Below are 27,704 nucleotides of genomic sequence, written 5' to 3'. Positions count from 1 at the left end.
CAATACCAATGATCTTGTGATAAGAGAGAACTATCTGTACTCAGAAAGAGGACAGTGGATCACATTTCACTCTTTTGGTGGTTGTTATTTGCTTTTTTTTTCTTATTTTGTTTTTCCTTTTTGATCTGATTTTCTTGTGCATCATGATAATTGTGGAAATATATGTATAGAAGAATTGCACATGATTAACATATATTGGATTATTTACTTAGACTTCTCTTAGATCTAAGGAAGTTCATGGGGGAAGGAAGAGAGAAAAAATTTGAAACACAAGGTTTGCAAGGGTGAATATCGAAAACTATGTGCATATTTTGAAAATCAAAAGCTTTAAAAAAAAAGATAGCATAATTTTTGTTACTGTTGGTTTTTTGGAGGGAGAATGACAATCAATCTGGTGAAACTCAGAGAACAAAGAATACAAGGAATCTTGAGAAATAGGAGATACTCTTTTTAAAAGATGGGGGAGGGGGGTATTGCAGTCATGACCTTGGTGTTTTTCCATGGAGAACCTTTGTGCCAGGCAAGGGATGAAGTTGCCATCTGCTAAGAGCTGGCATTCTGAGTCATGAAAAGGTAACAGACCCAAGGACGCCAGGTTCCCCTTTATCCTTAAGAATGGAAGCCCCACCCTGCTTTGTTTCTCCTCTCCAGATCTTTTTGATGTGGCCTGAGGAAATTGGAGCAATTGACTGGAGGCTTTGTACCTCAGTTTCTCATTCTGGACCCTGGGCCTTATACCAATTCTCCAAGTGCTTGGGGATCACATCATGTTTGAGATGTAGGGGAAGAGTACAATACCTCAGGATTTACCAAAGTTGAAAGCTCTGAAGGACTCCTCGAAGCCTGGCCTGGGGGATAGCTGGGTGTGTGGGGAGGCAGTGGCATGTCAGAACACAAAGAGTTAAACTCTGGTTAAACACACTTTTGCCACACGAAAAGAAGACTGGTTGATAATTACAGTACTATAGTTTTAGGGCTATTCGAATCAGTACAGCTGCAACCTCTTCAGTAGTAACCTCTGAAACAAGACAAACTGGGTTTATTGTACTGAACGAGTCTTCAAACCCCTCCCTGATTGTTAGTAATTGGACTTAACAGCCTCTTGACTACCCTTTTTACACTCTACCTGACTGTGCAGCTACCAATTTAAATCACAGATGCCGGTCCTCTTTTATAGCAGCTGCCTGCTCACTATCCATCTCGCCTTGTCAGTCTCCGCCGGCTTCCATAACCCTGCCACACCAGGGTGAGGCTGGAAAATCACATTTCATCAATATTTAAAATGGAATGAAACCTGGCGGTTTGATTAATGCTACCAGATAGCGGGAGATGTAATTATTATTTTGCAAATTGCGATTGTTGGAATATGGTAATATGATTGTCTAAGCACATCTTCACCTTCTTGGGTAATTTTCCATGGGGGGGAGGGGAGGAGATGGAGGGGGAAAAGGAGGTTGAAAAAAAATACAAACTGTTTAATCAATTGTAAATTATTACCCTGGGCACAATTAAGGGGAGCATGGCTCTTCCCCCCAGAACAGAGAACAGGGAGAACAATTTTTCTTGTGCTACATTTATCCCTTAAAGTTTATTTGCTTTCCTCTCTTTTAGGTGATCTCAAGGTACACTTTGCTAATACAAAGGGAATACTTTCAGATTCCTAAAAGCTCTCATCTTTTCCCCAAATGTTGTTGTTGTTATTGTTCTTTTTTTCTTTTCTTTTTTTTTTTAAAGACCTTACTCAGAATTAAAAATATTTGCTAAAATCTGAAGTGGTGTGGTTTACTAGATCTGGAGTCATAAGATCTGTGAATGAATTCTGACAGTTACTTCATCTCTCTGAGCCTCAGTTTTCTAATCTATAAATTAAGGGAATTGGTCTCTTCCATCTTTAAGACTTCTCCTGATATTCACAGAATAATTATTTATTCAATGCCATATATATATATATATATATATATATATATATATATATATATATATATATATATATATATATATATATTACAGTGTGTTAAACTCTGGAGAAGCCCAATCAATGAGCTTATAAAGGCAAGAAGGATATAACACATTCAGAAATAAATAAAAACAAATTAGAATATAGTAAATGTCCTATAAAATGAAGAGAACAATCGTTTTCAGATGGGAGGCTTTCCAGAAAAGCTTCTGGAAGAAAAGGTATTTGAATTAGGCATTGAAGATTATTGAGCAAAAAAATGACAAAACCAGAATCACATATTACAAAATCTGGTAGAAGATATAGAATATTTTAGAGGGGGAGAAGAAAAAAGGCAAAGAAAGTAGTGAGAAGGTGATTATTATAGTCTAAGTGAAAAGTGATGAAGGTCTGAATCATATAGTAAGGGAAGTTGGAAAGAAGAGGAGGGAACAGAAACAATCCATAATTTCATCCAAGAGAATGACAATAATGAGACAACATACTAAAACCTATGGGATATGGCCAAAGAAGTTGTTAGGGGAAATTTTATATCTCTAAATAGCTTCATGAATAAAATAGAGAAAGAAGAGATCAAGGAATTGGGCATGAAACTAAAAAAGCCAGAAAAAGAACAAATTAAGTTGTTCGAGTTTTTATTGTTGTGAAGTTGTTTTCCATTTGTATCTGACTCTTTGTGACCCTATTTAGGGTTTTCTTGGCAAAGATACTGGAATGGTTTGCCATTTCCACCTCTAGCTCACTTTACAGGAACTAAGACAAACAGGGTTAAATAATTTGCCGAGGGTCACATAGCTAGTAAGCATCTGAAGTTACATTTGAACTCAGGTCTTCCTGACTCCAGCCCTTGCATTCTATCCATTGAATCATCTAACTGCCTGTTTGTTTTTACAGGCTCTATAAATGATTCTTCTTGTTTCATTCATTTTCCTCTGCATTTGTTAAGACAAGTTATCCAGATTTCACTAAAACATTTTCATGACACAACAATATTCCATTACATTGGTCAACTATTATCCAATTGCTGGGCAGTCCCTAATTTTCAACTGTTTGCTACTGTTGTCATATGGTTTTTTAGTAGATCTGAGCCAAAGAAGATCTAATATACAACCCTTTCAGATGCTAGTAACATGCTCAGGATTTTATTTCAAAATATAGAACTTTAGAACTTCACATATTCATAGAGAGTACTTCTTTTAAACAATTTTTTTGCATTAAAATCTTTTTTAGATCACTTGCATTTCCCAGTGTTTTGTCTTCTGATGATTAGCCTTTACAAGTTTAAACAGTATCAAAATTCACATGCATCTTTTATCTTTAAGAAAAATTTATTTTTAAAATAAAGGGTTTTTTTTTCCTGGAGAGAGAGAGAGAGAGAGAGAGAGAGAGAGAGAGAGAGAGAGAGAGAGAGAGAGAGAGAGAGAGAGAGAGAGAGAGAGAGAGAGAGAGAAAGATCTCTTTAGGAATTAACAAATTTTATAAAATGTTTTGGCTGCTCTTAAAAACAAAACAAAACAAAACAGAAAAATCCCTTTATCATCCTAAAGAGTCTTAATCTAGAATTCATAGAAACTGCTACCATCTAGTGTTATGACATTTGGCAAGTCATTTTCCCTTTCTTATCCTCAGTATTCATATCTGTGAAATGAAGGGATTAGACCTGATGATTGGGAAGGCCTTTTCAACACTAATAGTCTAACATTTTTTGTTCTATGATCTGACATTCTATTTCTAATATTCCTTTCTATATATAACATTCAACATCCTAACATTTTATTTTACACTTTTAACATGCTATGATTTAACAAGACAAAGGGATGAAAGAAATAAAATGCAATGACTTGATTTGAGAGGACATTAAAAAAAACTTGATTTGCTGACTTTTTTCAACCAGGATGCATTTAATAATATAGTCATGATGTTCAAGTATATTTATTATTTGAGTGAATTCAGGTAGAAATAGCTTGCTTTTTTTCCTTTAGGTAACTGAACAAGGTAACTTTAATTGACTCTTAATAAGCAGTTAGATCAAACAATGAACATTTAGAGGATAATTTTAGTAGACATATGACAATGTGAGAGGTAGTGTGGTCAAAAAATGAAGACTTGCCCTTGAGTGTTGGGAAGAATTATGTACATGTCCCACCTCTGCCACATATTGGCTATGTATGTGATCAGGCACTGAAATGCTCCTGGCTCCAGGCAAGTTTAAGACAACTGGTTGCAGAGAAGATGTTGAGATACACTGGTAGAAAGCATAAGTTCCTCAGACCTATAAATCTATAGATCATCCCACCCCATGATCACAAATAAAAATCAGTCACAATAGCACAGCTGAGGTGTTATGGGTCAGGACTCAGAACTTGAAACAAAGGATTCTTACAAGGTGCTAAGTCAATCAGTGGAATTGATAGAGATAGTAATTATCTAGCATGGTATTTAACAGTTCTCTAGTTCAGTACATGTACTTAGTACTTAACTAGAGTTCTACAAGATTCACACCTTTAAGAAAGCATTTATAAGCTAGGAGCCTCAAAGAGGATTCAGTCAGGGAGATTCAGAAGCCAGAGAAGGCAATCAGGCAGAATTAAGGAAGACAGAGAAGTGGTGGCAGGCTGTCCTGTGGAGAACACTGAAACCAAGATCCAAAAGGTCTCCGGAAAACTAGCCGAGCCCCAAGTGAAGGAGACAAGATTTTGAAGGAGACAATAAAGGATTTGGACTTTAATCCCTGACTGCTCTTGTGACTACTGGACTGAAAAGAAGGCTGCCTCCAGAGACCCCAAGGAAACCCCAACAAGAGAAGATTACATTTTAGAGAAGAATATTATACTGGAGAACATATTCTCCATATGTTCCTGTTTGCAGGTGACATTGTTTTGATTTCATCAAACCCCCAAATACTAGAAGGATTCCCAATGAGATCCACAGTTATTTAAGAAATCATCTACTCTATCAATAAGAAAAACCAAGAAATAATTCCATGATTACTCAAATTACATCATGCAGCTTGATGCATGATGTTCCTTGGTGAGGTCATCCGCACACATAATTTGGACAGTATGTTACTACAAATAGACAATGTGTTGAACAGAATGAGAAAGATATGATGTAGAATTGTTCATTTTACAAAAGAGGAAAGAGTTTAAGAGGTTAAGTGATGTACGTAAGATTATGTAAAACTGAGATTTGCACCCAGGTCCTCTAACTCTAAAGTGAATGGTATTTTCACTACATGATGAACAAAATGAGAAACTGAGGAGGAGATGAGGTTGTATCACATTTGGAATGTTGAACAACATTTGAATAAACTCAACTTCCATCACATTTCCCCCAAAATTCATTTTTTCTGAACAAAACCCCAATTATAATGGTATTTTATTTTTCCAAATACATGTAAAAATAGTTTTCAACATACAATTTTGTAAAACTTTGTGTCCCAAATTTTTCTCCTTCCCTCCCTTCCTTCTCCCTTCCCCAAGACAGCAAGTACTCTGATAGATTAAATATGTGCAGTCCTTTAAAATTTATTTCCATATTTGTCATGATGTGCAAGAAAAATAATTTATTATAGGACAATAATATTCCATTACCTTTATATACTATTCCCCAAATGAGGGGCATCCACTCAATTTTCAGTTTCTTGTCGCTCTAAAAAGAGCTACTACAAACATTTTTGCACATATAGGTCCTTTTCCCTTTTTTAATTGTCTCTTTGGCATTCAGATTCCTGTATGGATCTGCAGGATCAAAGGGTATGCACAGTTTGATAGCCCTTAGGGCATAGCTCCAAATTGCTCTCCAGAATGGTTGTATCATCTCATAACTCCATCAACAATATATTAGTGTTGCAAAAACTCACATTGAATGTAAGTAGACTGTAGCATAATATCAATAATGATGTCAGAAATGATAAAAAGACATACCATCAAGGACATGAATGTTGAAAAAAGAGGTATAATGAGAGTTTGGAAAATAGGTGGATAGCCTGAGTACTTAACTGATACTCATGAAATATTAAAAGAATTAGATGAAGGTTTCCAGTTTATTAGTAAATTCTTTGAAGAATTTCTAGAATGACAGTACAAAAACTGCACAGGATTAATTTAGCCTGAGTATACCGCTGAAGAAATTACCCATAACAATAGCTCTATCAAAGAATACAAATATGAATGAACATGTCAACACACGAGCTACATCCCTGAGATTCTGATACATAGACTAAAACCCAGAATATGTTTCACAGCAAAACTCTAGAACATGGTATCACCAGGAGAATCTTGACTTTGAGTCTCAGTTTTTTTTTGTTTTTTTTTTTTGCAATGTGAATTCAAAAAATCATAAATTGTTAGAACTGAAAGGGACCTTAGAACATAGAAGAGACATTAGAAAATAAGAGTATTAACATATAGATATAGAAAGGCAGAGCTGAACTTTAATAGATAATGTTAGAATTTAGACTATCCAGGCTAACTAATCCAAATACTTCTTCTAGAGTTGAGGATTCTGATGCCCACAGAAGAGAAGTGTTTTGCCCCAGATCACATGTGGTGATTGATAGCAGTGTAGACCAAGTATCCTGACTGTCTGGTGTTTTTCCCACTATATCATACTGCCACAGAAACTTCAAGCGATTAGCATTTTGTTAAGACAAGGACAACAACAGCTAGGACAATTCTGAAATGTCCTAGGGAATTTTAGTCAAAATACTCCTGTGTCAGTCATCTCTCAGACTAGACAAAGGGCAATTTATTGAGAAAATTACAATCTTCCAGAAACACATACTCAAAAGGCTCTCTTTACCTTATCTGTAGTCCTATAACCAGTGTTATAATGAGAGCTTTAAATAGTATCTCCCTTCTCAAATCATGTGTAACTGCCACAGAAAATACTGCAAGTGACTTATCACTTCTTAAAATTGTAAGCATTTACTATATACATTCTTACCCAATTGAAAGTTCATTTCATCAGATTCATGAAAAGTAAAACTCACAGAATATTTGTAAAGGGATACAGTTACTTTCAAGGATATACACCTCCCCCCATTCAAACCAGTCTAACTGTAAAGCTGAGGCCTTTAGAGCCTGTGTACTTTTTCATTTTATAATATGGATCATAGTTATTTATGTACAAGCTGAGCCCTCCCTCCTTCCCAAATTCTTGCTAAGCTTTAAATTTCTTGAAGGCAGAGATGTTGCCTATTTTCTTTTCTTTTTCTTTTTTCCTTTTTTTTTTTTTGTCTTTATGTATCCAATACTTTGCTCAATGCTTTTAGGAAGCTCTTAATAAATGTCTTTTTAATTCAACATTCATAAGCATATATTGAGTGCCTACTGTTTTCCAAGAACCCAATTTGGAAAGCTAGGTTTTTTGGAAAGAAACCTTGCCTTCCAAGAACAAAGACAAAAATGGATAGCAAGGACTTTATGTAGTGCATATTCTATAGGGAAAGACAACAATTTAACTTGAATCATACTGAATTAAGATGTCCTAGGAGTGCTTTAACAAAAGATTCCTTTGTAAATATACCAATTACAGAGGTGCTAGAAAGAACTTGAAAACAATTTGTTTTCTGGTAGTTTAAGAGTCCCTAATCCCATTTTCTATGCCCTCCCCAATTTTGTGACATTATTGATTCAAATTGTGAGTAAAGAAAGATTAATTTTCTGAGTGGATTGGTCAGTTTTGAATTTATTACAGGCAATACATAGAGATGAACCAATGGCAGATTGTGGCATTGTCCATTTCATTATGAGACAAAGTTATTTGTTCCTAGTAGTCTGTGTGAGTGGACTGTATCACTTGTCTAAGAAAAGTGCCAAGGAGAATGTATATATCTGATGTTTGAGAAATGCCAGAGACAAACTTTGGGTCAAGTCTTTTTTCTGGTGTTGGACTAAATGATGTCTGAAGTACTTTCTGATCAAATAATTTATTTAAAAGTTTAAGGATTAATTTAAATGAGAATTGGGTTTTTTTTCTGCCTCTAGAAATTCAATTCAATAACGATTTCTTAACTATTTATTATATGCAATGCCCTATGTAAGGTGCCCAGGATATAAGGATGAACACAGGATAGTCTGCCCTGATTTCCTCCTTCCATTTCTTATTCTATGTGAAATGTTCTTTTTCCTAAAAATTTCCATTCTAGTAAATGTGGACAACATATTCTGATAACAGTATTCCAAACATGATTTCTGAAAGACACGGTTTTCCCTTATTATCTTCAAAATATATTATAGGATCATAGGATTTAGAGACAGAAGAAAACAGATCCCACTTACAATCCTCTCATTTTACAGATGAGGAAGCTGAGGTAGAGAGGCGTTAAATGCCTTGTCTATAGCCATATGAGTAGAGATGGGATTTGAATCCAGATGCACTGACCAGTGCCATATCTCCCCAAAAGAAATGCATTGAATTAATCTCCTGACATGGAAATGGATGGTCATAATCTTATGTGATCAGGGAAATGTCATTTATTAAAATGACAGGAGATTAGACTAGGCCTCAAAAATGCCATTTTATTCTAAATGTTCACATATCAATCATTTCATATTTTTGTAGCGTTTTAAAGTTTTAAAAGTATTTTTATAACTCTGCAAAGTAGGTAGGACAAGTATTTATATTCCCATTTTACAGATGAAGAAACTGAGGCCAAGAGAAGTCAAGTGGCAGTTTATAAAAAAGACAATTAAGATCACCATTTCTGCCTTTAGTAATTCATTTTCAATTTTTGAGCACTCTCTTCAGTCAGGATAGTCAAAAGAACTATTAGATAAGAAGCCTTTTTTCCACCAGGAAAACTGAAGGCTGAGGCCAGGGGCAAAGGCTGCCAAGCAGGGGATCCTTAAATATCCCTACCCCAAAGGGAGGAAGATGGCACCACTTCGATAAACCTATCTGGTGGCTGAAAGCCCTTCCTGAATGCTTCCTACCATCTGCTTTGCATGCTTTCAAGACTTGGCTGGAGGCCTAAATGTTTTCCTGCCTCTCTGCCCAGCTTGTAAAGTTGTCCCTCTGGATCTCTTCTCCGGCATTATAACTTCTTTCCTCTGTTTCTCATGCACCCATAGAAGCGGTATTTCCCTGGTGGCCATGGATTCATCATAGCTCCTGAGGAAGCCCTTGAATTCCTCTGCTGGGTCTTAGTTGTACTGCTGATGAGGACTCATTCTGATTTCCCTTTAAGCTGCCCACTGACCCAGGGTTCTTCTAGATCCCTTCCCTTCTGCCCTCTTTCCCTCTGGATTTAGAACCACTAGAACTGAATTTGAATCTAGTCTCAGGTTTTGTTGGGCGTGTCCAACTGCTCAGGGCTTCAGTTTCACCTGCCACATAGTGAGGTTAGTTGAAGTGATTTTTGAGATCTCTCCCAGCTTTAAATCCTAAGAACCAAGAAGAGCATGGAAGCATTTCGAAATTCCTTGGGAGAAATCAAAATTGACCCCATTAGTCAGTGATGATGTTGGCATATGCACAAAGATCCCTGATACGGAAGTCAAAGCCCAAGTTCAAATTCTGGCTCCAGAAATTACTACCTGTGTGACTTTGGGAAAGTTTCTTCCCCTTTTGGGGCCTCACACTAGGTGCAAAATGATGGGGGCAGGTTAGACTAGATTTTCTCTAAGGTCTAGATCTTGCATTCCATTTCCTATGTTCTAATTTGGGTCCTTGCAGTACAGTCAGTATGATATAATCATGATGCTGAGAGGGACCTCAGAGACAATCTAGTCCAAGCTTGATATTTTAAGATGAGGAAGCTGAGACTTGCGCACAATAGTGGGCATGAAAGGGCTTTTGCAGCTGTAACATTTCATGATTTGATGATTCTAATATCGATGACTGCATGTGTTGGCCTAAACTATTGTGGAGGAGAGTTCAAAGTCTTTTTTTCCCTTAAAGAATAAATGAGATTTCTAGGCGTTGCCTTTTGTGCTAATGGTTGAAGGTTCCTGTGTTTTTGGAAGGCATTTGGCTTATCTTCCTCATCATTAGTCCTATTGCATTCCAGTATTTTGGACAACTGCCATCCCCCATGATCCCACTCAGTTTGCATTTAGGGCGTTTGCAGTCGGCCAACGAAAGAGAATCTTTTTTTTTTTTTTTTTTTTTTTTAAGAACAGATGGCAATGCCAGTTTTTTTTTCTGCCCTTCTCCATACCAAGAACTAGAGTTCAAAAAGAAGCCACTGAGCAAGATCTGCCTTAAAAGTTTGACCCTCAAGTGAAGAGGACTTGCCATCCTAAAAGATAATTATTATGTAAACAAGACGTTGTGAAAATGTCTCTAGCTTCCCAAAGGGATTATGATGTGGTGGAAGAAATATTGACCTGCAATTCAGGAGAACTGAGTCCTAATCTTAGTTAAATAACTACATACCCTCTCTGGGTTTGTTTTCTGCTCAAAAAAATTAAGACTATAAACCTAAATGATTCTGTGAGTTTCAAGATATTCAAGGACTAAATTCATTGTCTTGTTCCAGCTGCCCTTTCCCAGCAATTTTATTTCTGTCAATGGTACCGTTTTCTTATTTATCACTCAGTGTTTTCTTTCTTATGGGCTTTTATTCATTCAATTCCCTTTATCAGAAATTCTTTGCCCCTTCTCGCTTCTTTGTATCTTACCAAAGGCCTGCTCAAATGGCACTCCTTCCAGAAAAAAATCCCCCTCAGAAAAAATCTGTCCTTCCTCAGTCCTCCTTCAGTCTCCCTTAATTTGCATTTTTCTTATGCATTTACTATGATCTATTTTGCTTTATAGTTATTTTATGAGTCAGACTCTCATACTTCCAGGTCCTTTCCCTCCTTTCCTATTTCTGTTTCTCCATTTCTGTCTATCTCATACACACAATCACAGGTACACATATGTATATTAATTGTAAACTTCTTGGTGTCAGGGACTGAGCTTTATTTATTTTTATACTTTCTCTGACCACCAGCAGAGTGTTCTATGTGAACTTAATAAGGGAATATGTTGATAAATGTCTAAAATGTCTAAAATATAGCTCTTCCAAATAGTCCAAATGCTGGCTGCTAGCAGGCCAGCTCACCAGTCATGTAATTGGTGTAAAATAATTGTGGAATTAAAATGCAGGACCAGTGGCCTGTGGATTATGCAAATAATATTAATCGTGAGACCTACACTGCTGGAAATGCACTTCTAGAAACCCCCTGGGAACTTCCATGTGTTTCTCCATTTTTGAGATAAGATAGCAATAACCTTGAGCTTATATGTATAATTACTATATAACTTTATTTAGCCAATTTATCTGTGCTGTAAGATTTCCAAAGCAGTGGACTTAAAACTTAGTTCTTAAGATGTTAAAATCAATGATTAAAACACCAATTAGTAGTTGTTTTCATTTGGCTTTTTTCGTCTTTGAATAGCTCTTTAGAAAGCCTGAATATTTCATGAAGTTGTGACTATTATTGGTGTGGGTACACTTTCTACTGTCAAAAGTCAAAACCCCACAACCTCTCAGTGGTGATATATTCATGTCTTACAAGACCTGGAAAATCCATTACCCTGTAGCCAACAGGATAGATGAACTTCTTTAAACTTACCTAGATTGGTTCTTAGATGATAGTCACAATAATATGTTGCCACATAAATATGGCTCAGTTAACATATATCTGCCATATAGAGTGGAAAGTGCTCTGAAGTAGGAAGTGAAAGACCTACATTATTTTTGGCTTTTCAATAGAGATATTAGTGGCCAGAGATATTGACAGAGTTAACAAGAGGGATCCCATGACAAGTAGAGGAATGTAGGAGGGAAACTGGAGTTATTAAATCCGTTAAGGGTAGAAACAGTAAGGGGCAAAGATATGACGTTGAGGAGCAAATCTAGATCTTGACATTGACTAGTGTTATGAATTACTTGAATTGCTGTTGTCTGGAAGAAAGAAGATGACTTTCTAATGAAACTTTCTAATGAAAAAGTAATTTCCCCTTTGACTGGGGGTTAGGAGAGTCAGAGGAGTTAACAACACAATAAGCCCAAGTTCCTGGGGAAGATTGAGGATGGGGAAGGAATGAATCTGTTGTCTTTTGTTCTTAGCTTCCAGAGTGAGCTTTTTGAGCATCACATATCACATTTTTTTGGTTGAAATAAAGCTCATTCCTGTATGCAATGAATTTGTTTAGTTGAGCATTTGCATGGGACATTAGGGTACATTGTCTTTTCTGAAAAGACCTAGACCTTAATCATATTATGATAATTCTAGGAGAATTTCTTGGTGAAGATACAAGAATGATTTATGAGAACTCCTGAAGACTAAACCTGATCTTTGTAACTCCAAAATTATGAAGGTGAGTCATGTAAAATGTGTGAAATGGACTAAATGGTTTTTTTATGTAATATTTTATTTCCCTCAATTATATGTATAATTTTAATATCATTTTGTCATATTTTGAGTTCCAATTCTTTCCATCTCTCCCTTCCTTCTCATTGAAAAGGCAAGCAATTTGACAAAGGTTTATACATGTGTAGTCAGGCAAAACACACTTCTATGTAAGTCATGCTGTGAAACACAGAAAAAAGAAAAAAAAAACATAATAAAGAAAAAGCATCTTTGATAGGCATTCAGGTTCCACCAGTTCTTTCTCTGGAAATATATAGCACTTTTCATCACAATTCCTTCAGCATTGTCTTGAATCATTGTATTGCTAAAAATAGTTAAATTACTCATAATAGATCATCATACAATATTGCTGTTTTGTACAACTCCTGGTTCTGATCATTTCACTTTGCATCAGTTCATATAAGTCTTTCCAGGTTTTTCTGAGAGCAACCTGTTTGTCATTTATTATATAGCCCAATAATACTTCATCACAATCATATAGCACAATTTGTTTAATTATTCCCCAATTGATGTGCATCCCCGCAATTTTCAATTCTTTGCCATCACTTAAAAGAGCTACTATAAATATTTTTTGTACACTTGGATCCTTTTCCCCCTTTTTTTAAATCTCTATTGAGGTTAAAATCTCTTTTGAGATACAGACCTAATAGCGGTATTGCTTAGTCAAAAGATGTACATGATTATATAGCTCTTTGAGCATAGATCCAAATTGCTCTCCAGAATGATTGGATCAGCATACAACTTTTTACTAATAGTGCATTAGTGCTTTAATATTCCCATATCCCCTCCAACATTTGTCATTTTATTTTATTTTTTTGTCATAATAGCGAATCTGATAGGCGTGTGGTGGTAGCTCAGAGTTGTTCTCTTTTGCATTTCTCTAATCAATAGTGATTTAGAGCAGTTTTTCACATGACTATAGATAACTTTGATTACTGTCTGTTTATATCCTTTGACTAATAAATATTAGTTGATGAATGGCTCTTTTTTCTATAAATTTTCTATTTTTTATATATTTGAGAAATGAGGTCTTTATCAGAAAAAGTTACCATTTTGTGTGTGTGTGTGTGTGTGTGTGTGTGTGTGTTTTGTTTTTGTTTTTTGCTGATGCAATTGGGGTTTAGTGACTTGCCTAAGGTCACACAACTAGGACTTGTCAAGTGTCTGAGACACTTAACTTAGGTTGTCCTGATTTCTGGTACTTTATCCATTGCATGAACTAGCTGCCCCTGTAAATATTTTTTTCACAGGGGCAGCTAGGTGGTGCAATGGATAGAGCACCAGCCCTGAATTCAGGAGGACCTGAGTTCAAATCTGGTCTCAGACACTTAACACTTCCTAGCTGTGTGACCCTGGGCAAGTCACTTAACCCCAGCCTAAAAAAAAATATATATATATATATATTTTTTTTTTCACAGAAATGATTACTATGTATTTCTTCATCTTATTCCCACCTACCTCATTTATCCTACTTTTTCTCCCCTTTCATCCTCTCCATTCTCAAAACTGTATTGCCTCTGCCTTTTACCTCCCGCAATGTGCCCTCTTTTTTTTGTCAGCTTCTATCTTCTCTTATCTCCTTTTCCTCCTCCTTTTCCTGAATGGCAAGCTAGATTTCTACACTTAATGAGCTTGTATGTAATTCCCTCTTTGAGTCAATTCTGTAAGGTTCACACCTTTTCTTATATCCCACCTCCATCTCCTCCATTTCCCCCATTTCCCCTTCTATTATAAAAGCTCTTTCATGCTTTTATTGCCAATTTATTTACCTTATTCTGGCTCCTCCTTTCCTCTTCTTTCAATGCATTCTTCTTTCTTGCTTCTTAATTTTATTTTTTTAGATAATCATCCTATTATACTCAATTCATACCCATTATCTGTCAATGTATGCTCCTAACTGGACTGATAATGAGAAAGATTTTAGGAGTATCATTTTCCCAAGCAAGAATGTAAACAGTTTAACTTTATTGAAGTATCTTAAGACTTCTCTTTCCTCTTTACCTTTTCATGCTTCTATTGAGTCTTATGTATGAAAGTATTCAGCTTTGATCTTCTCATCAAAAATGTTTACAAATCTTTTGTTTCATTGACTATTCATTTCTCTTTCCCTCCCCTCAAAGAGCATACTCAGTTTTCCTAGGTAGGTGATTTATGGTTGTAATCCTAATATCTTTGCCCTCCAGAATATCATCTCCAGAATATCAGCCCTCCAATCCTTTAATGTAGAAACTGCTAAATCTTGTGTTATCCTGTGTCTCTATAATATTTGAATTGTTTCTTTTTGATTGTTTGTAATATTTTTTCTTGACCCAGGAGCTTTGGAACTTGGCTATAATATTCCTGGGAGTTTTCATTTTGGAATCTCTTTCAGGAGGTGATCAGTGGATTTTTTAAATTTCTATTTTACCTCTGTTTTTTTTTTTTCCCCTGAGGCTGGGGTTTAAGTGACTTGCCCAGGGTCACACAGCTAGGAAGTGTTAAGTGCCTGAGATTAGATTTTAACTCAGGTCCTCCTGAATTCAAGGCTGGTGCTCTATCCACTGCGCCACCTAGCTGCCCCTGGTTCTAGAATATTAGGGAAGTTTTCTTAGCTAATTTCTTAAAAGATAATATCTTGGATATCTAAGTTTTTTAAAAATGGCTTTCAGGTAGTCCCATAACTTTTAAATTACCTCTTCTGGATCTATTTTCCGGTCAATTACTTTTCCAATGAGATATTTTATATTTTCTTTTATTTTTTATTCTATTAATTTGGTTTTATTAGGTTTTTTTTTTTTTTTTTTTTTTTTTTTTTTTTGATGTCTCATGAATTTGCCCAATTCTATTTTTTAAGAATTATTTTCTTCAGTGAGTTTTGGCAAATTCTAGTTTTTAAGGAGTTGCCTTCATTGAATTTTTGTATATCTTCTTCCATTTGGCCAATTATTATTTGGCTTTCAAGGCATTCTTCTCCTCATTGGGTATTTAATGTTTCTTTTACCATTTGACCTATTCTGTTGTTTTAAGATGTGTTTTTCCCCAATATTTTTGGTGCCTCCTTTAACAAAGTATTGAGTATTCTTTTCATAATTTTCTTGCATCACTCATTTCTACTTCTCTTGATTTTTTAAAACCCTTCTTGAGCTCTTGCAGAGCCTGGTGTCAATTCATATTTTTTCTTTGAGGCTTTAGATGTATGAGTTTTGACTTTGTTGTCTTCTGAATTGTGCTTTGAATTTCCCTGTCACTATAGTTACTGAGAATCTTTTTCTGTTGTTTGCTCATTTAGCTCATTTAGCAGTCTATTTCTTGACTTTTAACTTTATGCTAAAGTGAGGGTCTGCTTTCAGAATGGAGGGGACATCATCCCAAGCTTTAGGGTTTTTTTGTGCAGCTGTTTTCAGAGGTAATTCTGGGGACCTGTAAGTTTTTTAACATTTCAAGGTAATATGATGTAGGAAGAAATGCATTTACTATTCTTCTCTACTGTGCCCCAATGAGTGACCATAAACAGTCTTTTCTGCCCTGGGTCCCTGCTCCCTTATGGCTACAAGTTCTGGTGTGCTATGCTAGTCATCACTCAGGGATTGAGACATAGCACTGGGACCCTGATCCAAGTTTGGGTAATACAACAAGTCATGTCCCTATAGTTTCCTTCTGACCTGCTGGCTGACCCCCTTACCATCTATGGGCTGAGAGGCAGGGAAATTGCCATTGCTGGAACTGATTCAATCATCCCCTAGGTTTGCTGCTAGTTTGCAAGTCAAGTCTATGCTGGTGAGATTGTGCTGCACTATGTTTCACTTTCATCCAGGTGCAACAGACCTTTCCTGCCAACATTCTAAGCTATCTGGGGTTGGAAAATTGTTAAATTCCATGCTTTTGTGGGTTCTGCTTCTGAAGTTGTATTGTAGCATTATTTGAAGTGGCTTGGAGGGATTTGGGAAGAGCTTAGAGAAGTCCTTGCCCTTTCTCTGATATCTTGGCTCTACCTCCTGGACTATATGATTCTAAGGTTCTTTTTATCCTAAATACTGTTTCTATGTTCTAACAATATATTCCAAAATCCCTTCTGGACCTAATATTCCATTTTCTGCACTATGCAAACTAATTTCTAATAATGTCCAACTAACATTCTATTTCATAGGATGTATATTCTATAAAAGTACATATCCTAAGGACCCTCCCAACCCTTGCATTCTTGCTCTGTTGTACTTTATTTATTTATTTATTTATCTATCTATCTATCTATTTATTTATTTATTTATTTATTTATTTATTTATTTATTTATTTATTTATTTATTTATTTATTTATTTGTTTATTTATTTGTTTATTTATTTATTTTGTTTTGGTGAGGCAATTGGGGTTACACAGCTAGGAAGTGTTAAGTATCTGAGGCTGGAGCTGAACTGAGGTCCTCCCAACTCCAGGGTCAGTGATCTCTATCCATTGACCCCTCTAGCTGCTCCACCAGCCCTTGCATTCTCAGTGTTACTAAATGAAACATGTTTGCTAGCTTATTTTGAAAAAAAAAAATAAAAAATAAAAAGCAAACAGAAAACACATATACAAGCATCAAAGAGTGGGATTCATAATAAAAGGATGAGATTAAATATTTCTTATTTGAGATACTTTGACAGTTAAGAAGAGGAACTGCTTGGGTGGTTTGGGTACAAAATCCCTTCTGCATTGGGAATCTTTTACCACTGTAGCAAACTTCATTTTCAGTCTCTTCAGACTAAAAAACTGAGGTGGGTTGGAATTTTTAGATTTAGATATTTAGATGCTAAATAAGTTGTTCAGTTTGTTGACATCAGAAGCAGAAGGATACTGATGTTTGATGAGCATACCATCTGGGAAAGAATTCTTTTACATGATACACTTGACATTCATACAAGAAAGTAGAGGGAGGGAATCTTTGTCATTCAATAATTCATACAGAAGCAAGCACAAAAAAATGTAGAAGCCCTTTTTTGTAAAGACAAGAAACTGGAAAGTGAGTGGATGCCCATCAGTTGGCGAATGGCTGAATAAGTTATGGTGTATGAATATTAGGGGATATTATTGTTCTATAAGAAATAATAAGCAGGAAGGATAATTTCAGAAAAAGCCTAGAAAGACTTACATGAACTGATACTAAGTGAAGTGAGCAGAACTGAGAGAATTTCTCATTGTACACAGCAACAAGATTATGTGATGATCAACTCTGATGGACTTGGCTTTTTTTTTTTTTTTTTTAAGCAATGAGGTGATTCAGGCCAATTTCAATGAAGAGAATATCTGTATCCAGAAAGAGGAATGTGGGGACTGAAGGTAGATCACAACATAACATTGTCATCTTTTTAGTTATTGTTTGCTTGCATTTTGTTTTTCTAATTTTTTTTCCTTTTTAATATGATTTTTCTTATGCAACATGATAAATGTGGAAATAGGTTTAGAAGAATTGTACATGTTTAACCTATATTGGATTACTTGCTCTCTAGGGGAGAGGGTGGGAGGAAAAAAGGAAGAAAAATTTGGAATCCAAGGTTATAAAGGATGAATGCTGAAAACTTTCTTCACATATATTTTGAAAATACAAGGCTATTATTAAAAAGAGAAGTAAACATAGACCACCTATTCTATTCTATTTATCTTAGTGTCAAATTATGAAGTGGCACTTAGCCAACCTCATATTAGAGCATTGGATTCAAATCTGAGCTCTGCTTATTCACTATATATGTAAATGTGACAAATGAAAAGTTTGAGAAAGTAATTTTTGAGTAATTAATCATCAACTTGTTAATTATAGCTAGCAAATAAATAATAAATTAAGGTCAGTAGTACTTTCAGAAAAGAAAAGGGAGTGTACCTAAAGGTGGAAGTCTACTCTGAATGGTTAATAATGAATGAGAGATATATGAGGAAGTGGGCAAAAAGCTCCTCCTACTGAGAACTTGTCCAGATTATTAGATTTAACTGCCTCCAATTATCTAGACAAAAGACTCCATCATTACTCAGACTCTTCTGGCTGATTTTTCCCTTTATAAATTGGGTCATCCTAAATTCTATAGGAAGGTTATAAGAACAGGGGCAAGGGCTAGGATTTGGCTCCACTGGGTTCTGTTTGTGATCCTCTAGTTAGAAGGAGTCCCACCCAAGATAGAGAAGCAAATACCCAGAAGATTTGTGCAATCTTATCTATCAGCAAAGTCCAGGGGCTGGTTTCTGAATGAGAAAATAGGAAGGGAAAACCTTAATTCCGATTGAATAATTGGTTATTAACATAAGAGAGAAATAGTCATTTTTTTCATAACTTTCAGGAAATCATTTAAGCTCAATTTAAGAGAATTGACTCTATGGTTTCTAAGATTTTTCCAGATAAAAATCTATTATTCTATGTTGTTATCCAAGCAATAAACAAACATTTAAGCATATACTTCTATGTTGTTAATAAAGCAATGAACAAGCATGTAAGCATACATTATGTGTCAGGCATTATGCTAAATTTCATGGATAAAAATAAGCAGTTCCTTTCCTTGATGAGTTTATATCTCACAGGAAGGATGATGTGCACTACACATATGTATATACAAAATAAATATAATGTAATTTTTTGAGTGGAACACTCATAAATGGAGAGATCAGGAAAGCCTTCATGTAGAAAGTGGCACTTCATCTGAGCTTTGAAGTAAATCAGGGGTTCTAAACATTGGAAATAAGGAGGACAGGCATCCCAGGTATAGGGTACAGCCTATGCAAAAGCACAAAGATGAGGATTGGCATATACATGTGAGGAAGAGCAAGAAGGCCAGTTTGGTTGGAATATAGTATGAAGAGAAATAATATGTACTAAATCTAGAAAAGTACCTAGTTCTAAACTATTAAGGTTTATAGTTTTATGATCTGCTGTATTGAAAAAAATTAATGCAGCCCTGGTAAACCCACTTCTAATGATGAGTTTCTTCACACTTAATTAGACTTGTTTTCAGAAGGCATACATGAAGACCATTGCCAGACCATTCTTAAAGTCTTTCAGCTTTATAGGGCTTTTGTGTGTGTGTGTGTGTGTGTGTGTGTGTGTGTGTGTGTGTGTGATTGCTTTTAAGATATATACATGCCACAATGAGGCAATGGAAGACTTTAATGGAAGAACAGTGTGTTGAATTTAATTCTACATCAAATCCACAGGTTCAAACATGCACAAATCCTGTCTCCAAATAATCAGGGAACAGGAGATATTTTTAAGACACAAAAGGCATTGTTTCTGATTGAAGTGAAGTTGGTGTTATTTTGAAGAGTGGTGCGATTATCATTTGGTGTTATCTTTTTAACCGTTTGGAATTATACACTCAATGAAAGACTTTTTCACTCTAGGACGTTTGCCAGATGTGGCTGATTCTGCATTTCAGACAACAAAGGCAGTAATGTTCCTATAAAGCTATAATACATTATTGATAATCAGGATATTCTTTGAGAATGGTTTGGAGACCTTTGGGGGAAGAATTTCTGCTTTTGCACAAACTAATTTGGGATGCCAGCTCTCTATCTTCCACAAAGCCAATTTGGCCCATTGTTAGCTGTATATGTTAAAATGGTTATATGGGCTTATTCTTTGAATATTAATAATGTGCCTTTCATCTGAGGCTCTTTCTTGGTATCATTAATGGGGGGAGTAGGGAATAAGAATTACTACAATTATTTTCCAGATCCCTACAACTCATAAGATTAAGGCAAACCGATACATAAAAGATAGATATATGAACTTATAAGATTGGTCTTACTTATCTTTCATCTAAGGAATCAAAGAAAGATCAGAGAGAGAAGAGTTAACAGTTAATCCTGTGATTTACCACCATATTAAAGGCAATTACCTCAAATCTTTTCAAATGCCTCATCAACCCACAGGCTCTTTAGTGATCCTTTCAAAAGAAGTGATATCTTTTAATTATATCACTGTAGTATAGTCTAGAAAGAGAACTGGACCTGTACTCAGGATTTGGGTTTGAATTCTGTCTCTGCTAATTGCTAGCAGTGTGCTTCCCCTAAATAAAGGTTTTGAAACAGATGCTCTCTGAGGTCCCTTTAGATCTAGATTTTATGCTCTCTCTGGGATTTGTAATGCTTGTGTGTAATGTAGTGCTTGTGGTACTTCAATTATGTATATATATATATATATATATATATATATATATATATATATATATATATATATATATATATATACATATATATATGTATATGTATATATACATATATATATATGTATATATATATATATATATATGATAAAAAGTAAGCAGCTGAGTCACTAGTATAAAGCTTTTTGCCAATTTTAGGTGGTAGAACATCTTTAACCATGCAACATTCCAGTAGAGATGGAGATGTCTACTATATCAAAATATATATGTTTTCCTCCTTAAAATCCTTCATTGTTTCTTTTTTTTTTAAATTTTAAATTAAATTTTATTTTATTTTATTTTATTTTTTTCCTGAGGCTGGGGTTAAGTGACTTGCCCAGGGTCACGCAACTAGGAAGTGTTATAATTTTATTTTTTCAATTAAACAAGCATTCCCTGCCCCACCTCCATTTTCTCCCTACTCTAACTCTTGTAGCCAAATATTCATAGTCAAACAAAACCCTATCCCACATAGCTATGTCAAAAAATGTATTTCATTCTGCATATTTAATCCATCTTTCTGTCAAGAGATGAGTACCATTTTTTTTTATCATTACTCCATTAGAATCATGATTGATCAATGAATTGGCCAGAATTTTTAAGACTTTCAAAAAAAATTTTTTTTTTTACAATGTTGTTAATAGTATAAATTATTTCCTGGTTTTGCTCACTTCACTCTCTAGCAATTCAACCAAATTTCCCCAGGTTTCTCTGAAACTGTTCCCTATCATTCATACATCCCAATAGTATTCCATCATATTTATATAAGAAAACTTGGACAAGCATTTCCCATTTGATGAGGATCCTCTTAATTTCCATTTCTTTGCTGCAACACAAAAAGCAGCAAAAATTATTTTTGTACATAGAGGATTTTATCTTTTTTGATCTGTTTGGGGGTAGAGATCTGATAGTGATATCATTAGATCAAGGGTTATGCACAGTTTAGTGACTTTGGGGATATAGTTCCAAGTTGTTTTCCAGAATGTCTGGACCAGTTTAGAGTTCAACTAACAAGTACATCAATGTGCTTCTTTTCTCAAAGCCTCTCTCACACTGGTCATTTTTCTTTTTTGACAACTGTACCAATCTGATAGATGAGATAGAATTTACATGTATTTTATTTTACATTTCTCTATTAGCTATGTGGAGCATTTTTTCAAATGTCTATAGATAGCTTGGATTTTTTTCTCAGAAAACTGCTGGCTTCTTCAGTCATTAATCAACTGGAAATGGCTTTTATTTTTATAAAATATTATCTATCTTTATATATCTTAGGAATAAGATCTTTATTAGAAAAAATTGTTAAGATTTTTCCCATTCCATTGTTTTTCTTCTAATCTTAGCTGCATTGGATTTGTTTATCCAAGAAAATGTTACATAATCAAAATTGTCTATTTTATCTTCAATGTTTCTCTCCCTCCTTTGTTTGGTTATGAACTCTTCCCTTATCCATATACTAGAAAGATAATTTTTTCTTGGTCTTCTAATTTGCAAAAAAATTTATTTTCAAGCATTTTCCAAAAACATGAAAGAGGGACTAGAGTATAATTACAGGCAGGTGGGGAAATAAAAGATTAAAGTACATTTTTTATAATACAACAGACATCATTGAGTTTTATAAGAAGATAACTATGACACCAGGCAACATAATACATGAACTGTCATAGATGGACTGGATCTTCAATACTGTTGAGCCCCACACCTTCTTTTGAAAGAGGAAGTTGAGGCCCAGAAAGGTAAAGCAACTTTACCAAGATTTCAGAGAAAGGTAATAGAAACTCAAGGACTACAGTTCAGGATTCTTGAGTTGCAACCCCATTTCCCAGATATCTTCCCAATAGCCACTTACTAGTATGAAATTTTTTAATCCCTGAAACTTGCATTCTGGGGCTTTGCTCTTCTTATTAGTGATTGCTTCACCTGGACCACAATCTTAAGAATTCTCTCATCATGAATTACTTCACTTCTTATTCTTTGCTGCTTCAAAAGCAGACTAGCCCCCAATCCACAACTAAGTTAATCAAAAGTACCTTTCCCCTATTTGTGTTAATTGCTCCCATTAGAACATTAGCTCTTGGAAGGTAAGAACTTTCTTTGCTTTTATATTCATATCCCCAGGGCTTAACACATAGTAAATGTTTAATAAATATTTTAAAGTTGATAGTATTTTAACATTATGCTAAATGTCTTAGGATACCTATAGTATATGCCTGCATAATTAACCAATTCCAATTCCAAAAAAATATCTGTTTTTGAGAGTGCAACATCATGGAGAAGTATCAGAGTTCTGGTCCAACTTTACACTAAAGACTCATTAATCTTGTACACATAAAAAGAATGTGACCATCAAAGGCTATAGGATTAGAATGATCAGGTAAGGACAAGTTACATTTTTAGTAGCTGTAGAGTTTTTGATACCCCTTGAAGATGAAGTCTATCTTTTTGACTCAGAAAGTTCTTGGAATAAGAATGTAGAATATATAATACAAATGGAGCTTGAAACTTCTTAAAAGGCCAGCATAGATTACCAGAGGCAAACCTGCAAAAGAGGCCATTACCTTCCTATTAATTAAATGGTTCATACTTTAAAAAAAATTTCATTTTAAAGTTTACAAATACTTTTTTTTTCTCCACTATATTTTAAAGCTGTGGTTATCAAAACCATTTGGCATTGGCTAGAAAATAGATCAGTGGAATAGGTTAGGTTCACAAGACATATGATTATAGCAATCTAATGTTTGATAAACCCAAAGACTCCAAATTCTGGAATAAGAACTTACTATCTGTCAGAAATTGTTGGGAAAAATGGAAAACAGTATGGCAGAAACTAGACATTGACCAACTTCTAACAAGACCCTATATCAAGATGAAGTCAAAATGGGTTCATGATTTAGATATAAATGGTGATACTATAAGCAAATTAGGAAAACAAGGGATAGTCTACCTATAAGATCTGTGGAGATGGTAGGAATTAAGGCCAAAGAAAAAGTAGCGCATATTACAAAATGAAAAATGGATAATTTTGATTACAATAAAATAAAAAGGTTTTGTGCAAACAAAATCAATGCAGCTAGAAAGTAGAAAGCTGGGAAATACTTTTTATAGCTACTGTTTCTGATAAGGACTCATTTCTAAAATATATAGAGAACTGAATCAAATTTATAAGAACACAAGCCATTCCTCAATTGATAAATGGTCAAAGGATATGAAAGATTTTTAATCATATAAAAGTGATGTAAATCACTTTTGATTAGAGAAATACAAATTAAAATGACTCCAAGACTCCAACAAAGAGTTGTGATTTCACTGTTAAAGGCAGGTTTAAAGACTTAATCTTGTCCTGGGAAGTACTTTTCAAGCTTTTTGTTAGTTGGGTGTAGCAATTCCTAACATCTGGTTATGACTAAAGAGCAGTTCTTTATCAAGGTGAGACTATCTAGTCACCACTACACCCTTGCATATTGAAGATGAGATGGCTAGCTAATAACCCTGAAAAAAGATTAAGCTCAGAAATTGTTAGAAGGAAACAATGAATGAATGACCATCTACAAAAATTAAGCTAATTGTAAGTTTTCTAAATATGAGATCTTTTCTCAATGTTCAACAACTAGCATAGTATTGGATTAAGTGAAACGCATCAACATTACCTTCTTACAATAAACAAAATCAAATGATCCCCTTACCCTCAAAATGCTGCTAAATGGTAGAGGAACCTCGTAGATGTTTCCCTTCAGAAGCAAACAATAGAATTAGGGGACTAGAGTTAGGGATTTCCACTATGCACTGAAAGACAAGAAGGAAAAGGATTTCGGGGCAAAGGGTCATCCTATCAGCTCATGATGAATGTAAGCAAAAAAGATCATGATGAATATAATTACATCTATTAAAACAACTGAATAAATAAGGAATTCTATGAACAAAATTTTAATATCCTCCACACAAGATCAGTATATCCTTTGTAACAGGATTCTAAGTGATAATGGCAGAAAAGTTGGAAAATATAGTTCAGGTTTTGAGAAATATAAGAAATCTAACATTAGACTATTCAATCTTCCAAAAAAGAGTCAAAACATGCAATGCATAAGAGATACTGGAAAACCACCAAAAAAAAAAAAAAATGAAAGTGACTATATATATTAATAGATAGGAAATAAATAAATAAATGGCTAGACTCATTAGCTAGACTCAATTGGTTGTATATACTGAAATCATTGATAATTTAGAGCAAAGGTCAAACTCAACATCAAATTAAAAGGCCAATTAGAAATATACACTCTGAACAACAATATCTTTATCCTTACTTATTCAAATGAAGAAGAAAATGAAAAAAGACAACAATATTAGACTTAATGATAATTTTTTCCTGCAAAAGTTTAACAGATGTAAAACAGGTGCCACAATGAAGAGGTCAAAAAAATCCATAAACTGTTAAGCCAACAAATGCTTGGCCCTTTGATAAAATAGAAAGAGATGGAGGTCAAATATAAAATTGATTTAAAATAATAGGAAAATGTATGTTCATCAAAGATGTTTGCTACTCCCCCTGTTTAATAATATTTTATTTTTTCCCAATTACATGCAAAGATAGTTTTCAACATTCACTTTCATAAGACTTTGAGTTCCAAATTATTTTTTTCTTTTTTTCCTCACTTCTCTATCCCCCTCTCCCATCAAGCAATCTATTATAGGTTATATATGTACAATCATATGGAAATCAGAATCAGAATAAAGAAAAAGCAAGCAAGAAAAGACAACCCAGAAAGGGAAAATAGCGTGCTTCAATATGCATCAGACTCCATAGTTCTTTCTCTGGATGCAGACATTTTCCATCATAAGTCTTTTGGATTGTCTTAGATCATTTTTCTTTTCTGTCATTCTAGCCAATCTGATAGGTAAGAGGTAGTATTGCAGAACTGTTTTAATTGGCTTTTTTCTAATCAATAGTGATTTAGAATTTTTTCATATGATGATAGATAACTTTAATTTCTTCATCTGAAAACTGCCTGTTCATAGTTTTTGACCATTTATCAATCAGGGGATGACTTTTGTTCTTATAAATTTAACTTAGCTCTTTTATTTTTTTTAGAAAGCTTTTCTGAAATCAATTTGCTTATTATTTTTTACAAAATATTCCATTACATTTGTATAATTTCCAATTTCTTGCCACTACAAAAAGAGATGCTACAGACATTGCAAAAAAACTTTTAAATTTGATGTAATCAAAGTTATCTATTTTGCCTTTCATAATGCTCTCTATTTCTTGTTTGGTCATTAAATTCTTCCCTTCTCCATAGATCTGACAGGTAAAGTATTCCTTGCTCTCCTAATTTGCTTATAGTATCATTCTTTATGTCTAAAACATGTATCCATTTTGACCTTCTCTTATTATATGGTATGAGATGTTCATTAATATCTAGTTTCTGCCATATTATTTTCTCAGCAATTTTTGTCAAACGGTAAATTCTTATCTTAGAAGTTGGAGTCTGCATTTATCAAAAAGTACATTGCTTTGAACATTTACAACTGTATCTTTTATATCTAACTTATTCCAGTGATTCCCCATTCTATTTCTTAGCCAGTATCAAACAGTTTTGATAATTGCTGCTTTAAAATAGAGTTTTAGATCTGGTACAACTATATTCTTTATTTTTTTTTAATTAAATTTTATAAAATTTTTATTTTATTCTTTTTCTTTATTTCCACAATATTCCTGACCTTTTGTCCTTCCAGATGAATTTACTTATCATTTTTTTCTGGATCTACAAAATGATTTTTGGTAGTTTGATTAGTATGGCATTGAATAGTAAATTAATTTAGGTAGAATTGTCATTCTACATTCAGCCTACCTATGAGCAATTGATCTTTTTTTTCTGATTAATGAGATGATTTGACTATTTTTGTGAAAAGTGTTTTGTAATTGTATTCACATAGTTTCTAGGTTTGTTTGTTTGTTTTGGAAAGTAAACTCCCAAATATCTTATGTTGTCTACTGTTATTTTAAATGTAATTTCTCTTTCTATATTTTGCTAGGTTTTGTTAGTAATATATAGAAATGCTGATGATTCATGTGGGTTTATTTTATATCATGCAACTTTTCTAAAGTGATTATTTCAAGTAGTTTTTTAGTTAATTCTCTAGGATTCTCTAAATATTCCAACATGTTCATATGCAAAGTGACTGTTTTCTTTTTCTTTTTTTTCTCATTGCATAACCTAATTCCTCCAATTTCTTTTTCTTCTCTTATTGCTATAGTTAACATTTCTGGTACTATATTGAATAATAGTGGTGATGATGGGCATCTTGCTTCACTACAGATCTTTTTGGGAAGGTTTCTAGTTTATCACCATTATACATAATGGTTACTGACAGTTTTAGAGAGATACTGATTATCATTTTAAGGAAAACTCCATTTATTCCTATGCTCTCTAGTGTTTTTAATAGGAATGGGTGCTATATTTTGTCAAAAACTGTTTCTGCATCTATTGAGATAATTATATGATTCCTATTAGTTTTGTTGTTGATTTGGTCAATTATACTTCTAAGTTTTTCTAATGATCATTTCTAATGATCCAGCCCTGAATTCTTGCTATAAATCCCATCTGGTCATAGTGTGTTATCTTGGTGATAATCTCTTTCCTAATATTTTATTTAATTTTTTTGCATCAATATTCATTAGAGAGATTGTAATTTTCTTTCTCTTTTTTGACTTTTCCTAGTTTAGGTATCAACAACATGTTTGTATCATAAAAAGAATTTAATAGGGCTCCTTTAGTTATTTTTTTCAAATAGTTTACGTAGTATCAAAATTGTTCTTTAAATGTTTGGTAGAATTAACTTGTAAATATCCATCTGGCTCTAGAGATTTTTATTAAGGAAGTTGATTGATGCCTTGTTCAATTTCTTTTTCTAAAATGGGATTACTTAACTATTTTATTTCCTCTTCTATTAATCTGGGCAAATCATATTTTTGCAAATATTCCTCCATTTCATTTAGATTGTCAGATTTTTTTGGTATATGGTTGGGCAGAATAGTTCCTAATTATTGTTTTAATTTCATCTTCATTGGTAGTGAATTTACCCTTTTCATTTCTGATACTTGAAAATCAAATTAAACAAAGGTTATCTGATTTATTGGTTTTCTCATTAAAAAAAAAACAAACCACTTCTTGGTTTTATTTATTAATTCAATACTTTTTTTACTTTCAATTTTATTAATCTTTCTTTTAAGTTCCAGAATTTG

At 34.0% G+C, this 27,704-nt stretch overlaps 1 protein-coding gene across 4 annotated transcripts in view; it reads right to left on the bottom strand.

Annotated features, from left to right (window-relative positions):
- The window catches only part of MORN5 (MORN repeat containing 5), a 59,250-nt gene that overhangs the window by 7,817 nt on the left and 23,729 nt on the right, over nt 1-27,704 (bottom strand). Inside the window, exon 5 of one of the 4 annotated variants that reach the window (XM_074292979.1) lies at nt 22,812-23,003. The exons of 2 other annotated variants lie outside the window; for them this stretch is intronic. In XM_074292979.1, coding sequence (XP_074149080.1) covers nt 22,912-23,003 — 92 coding nt within the window. In that variant the 3' untranslated portion in view covers nt 22,812-22,911. Of the gene's footprint in view, nt 1-22,811; nt 23,004-27,704 lie in introns of those variants that run through there. One more of the 4 variants, XM_074292981.1, reaches the window with a different exon arrangement.

The sequence above is a fragment of the Sminthopsis crassicaudata genome, chromosome 2, assembly GCF_048593235.1.
Source record: "Sminthopsis crassicaudata isolate SCR6 chromosome 2, ASM4859323v1, whole genome shotgun sequence".
Classification (NCBI taxonomy): Eukaryota; Metazoa; Chordata; class Mammalia; order Dasyuromorphia; family Dasyuridae; genus Sminthopsis; species Sminthopsis crassicaudata.
The sequence above is the reverse complement of the archived record's forward strand: the minus strand, read 5'-3'. Positions and strand labels throughout refer to the sequence as shown.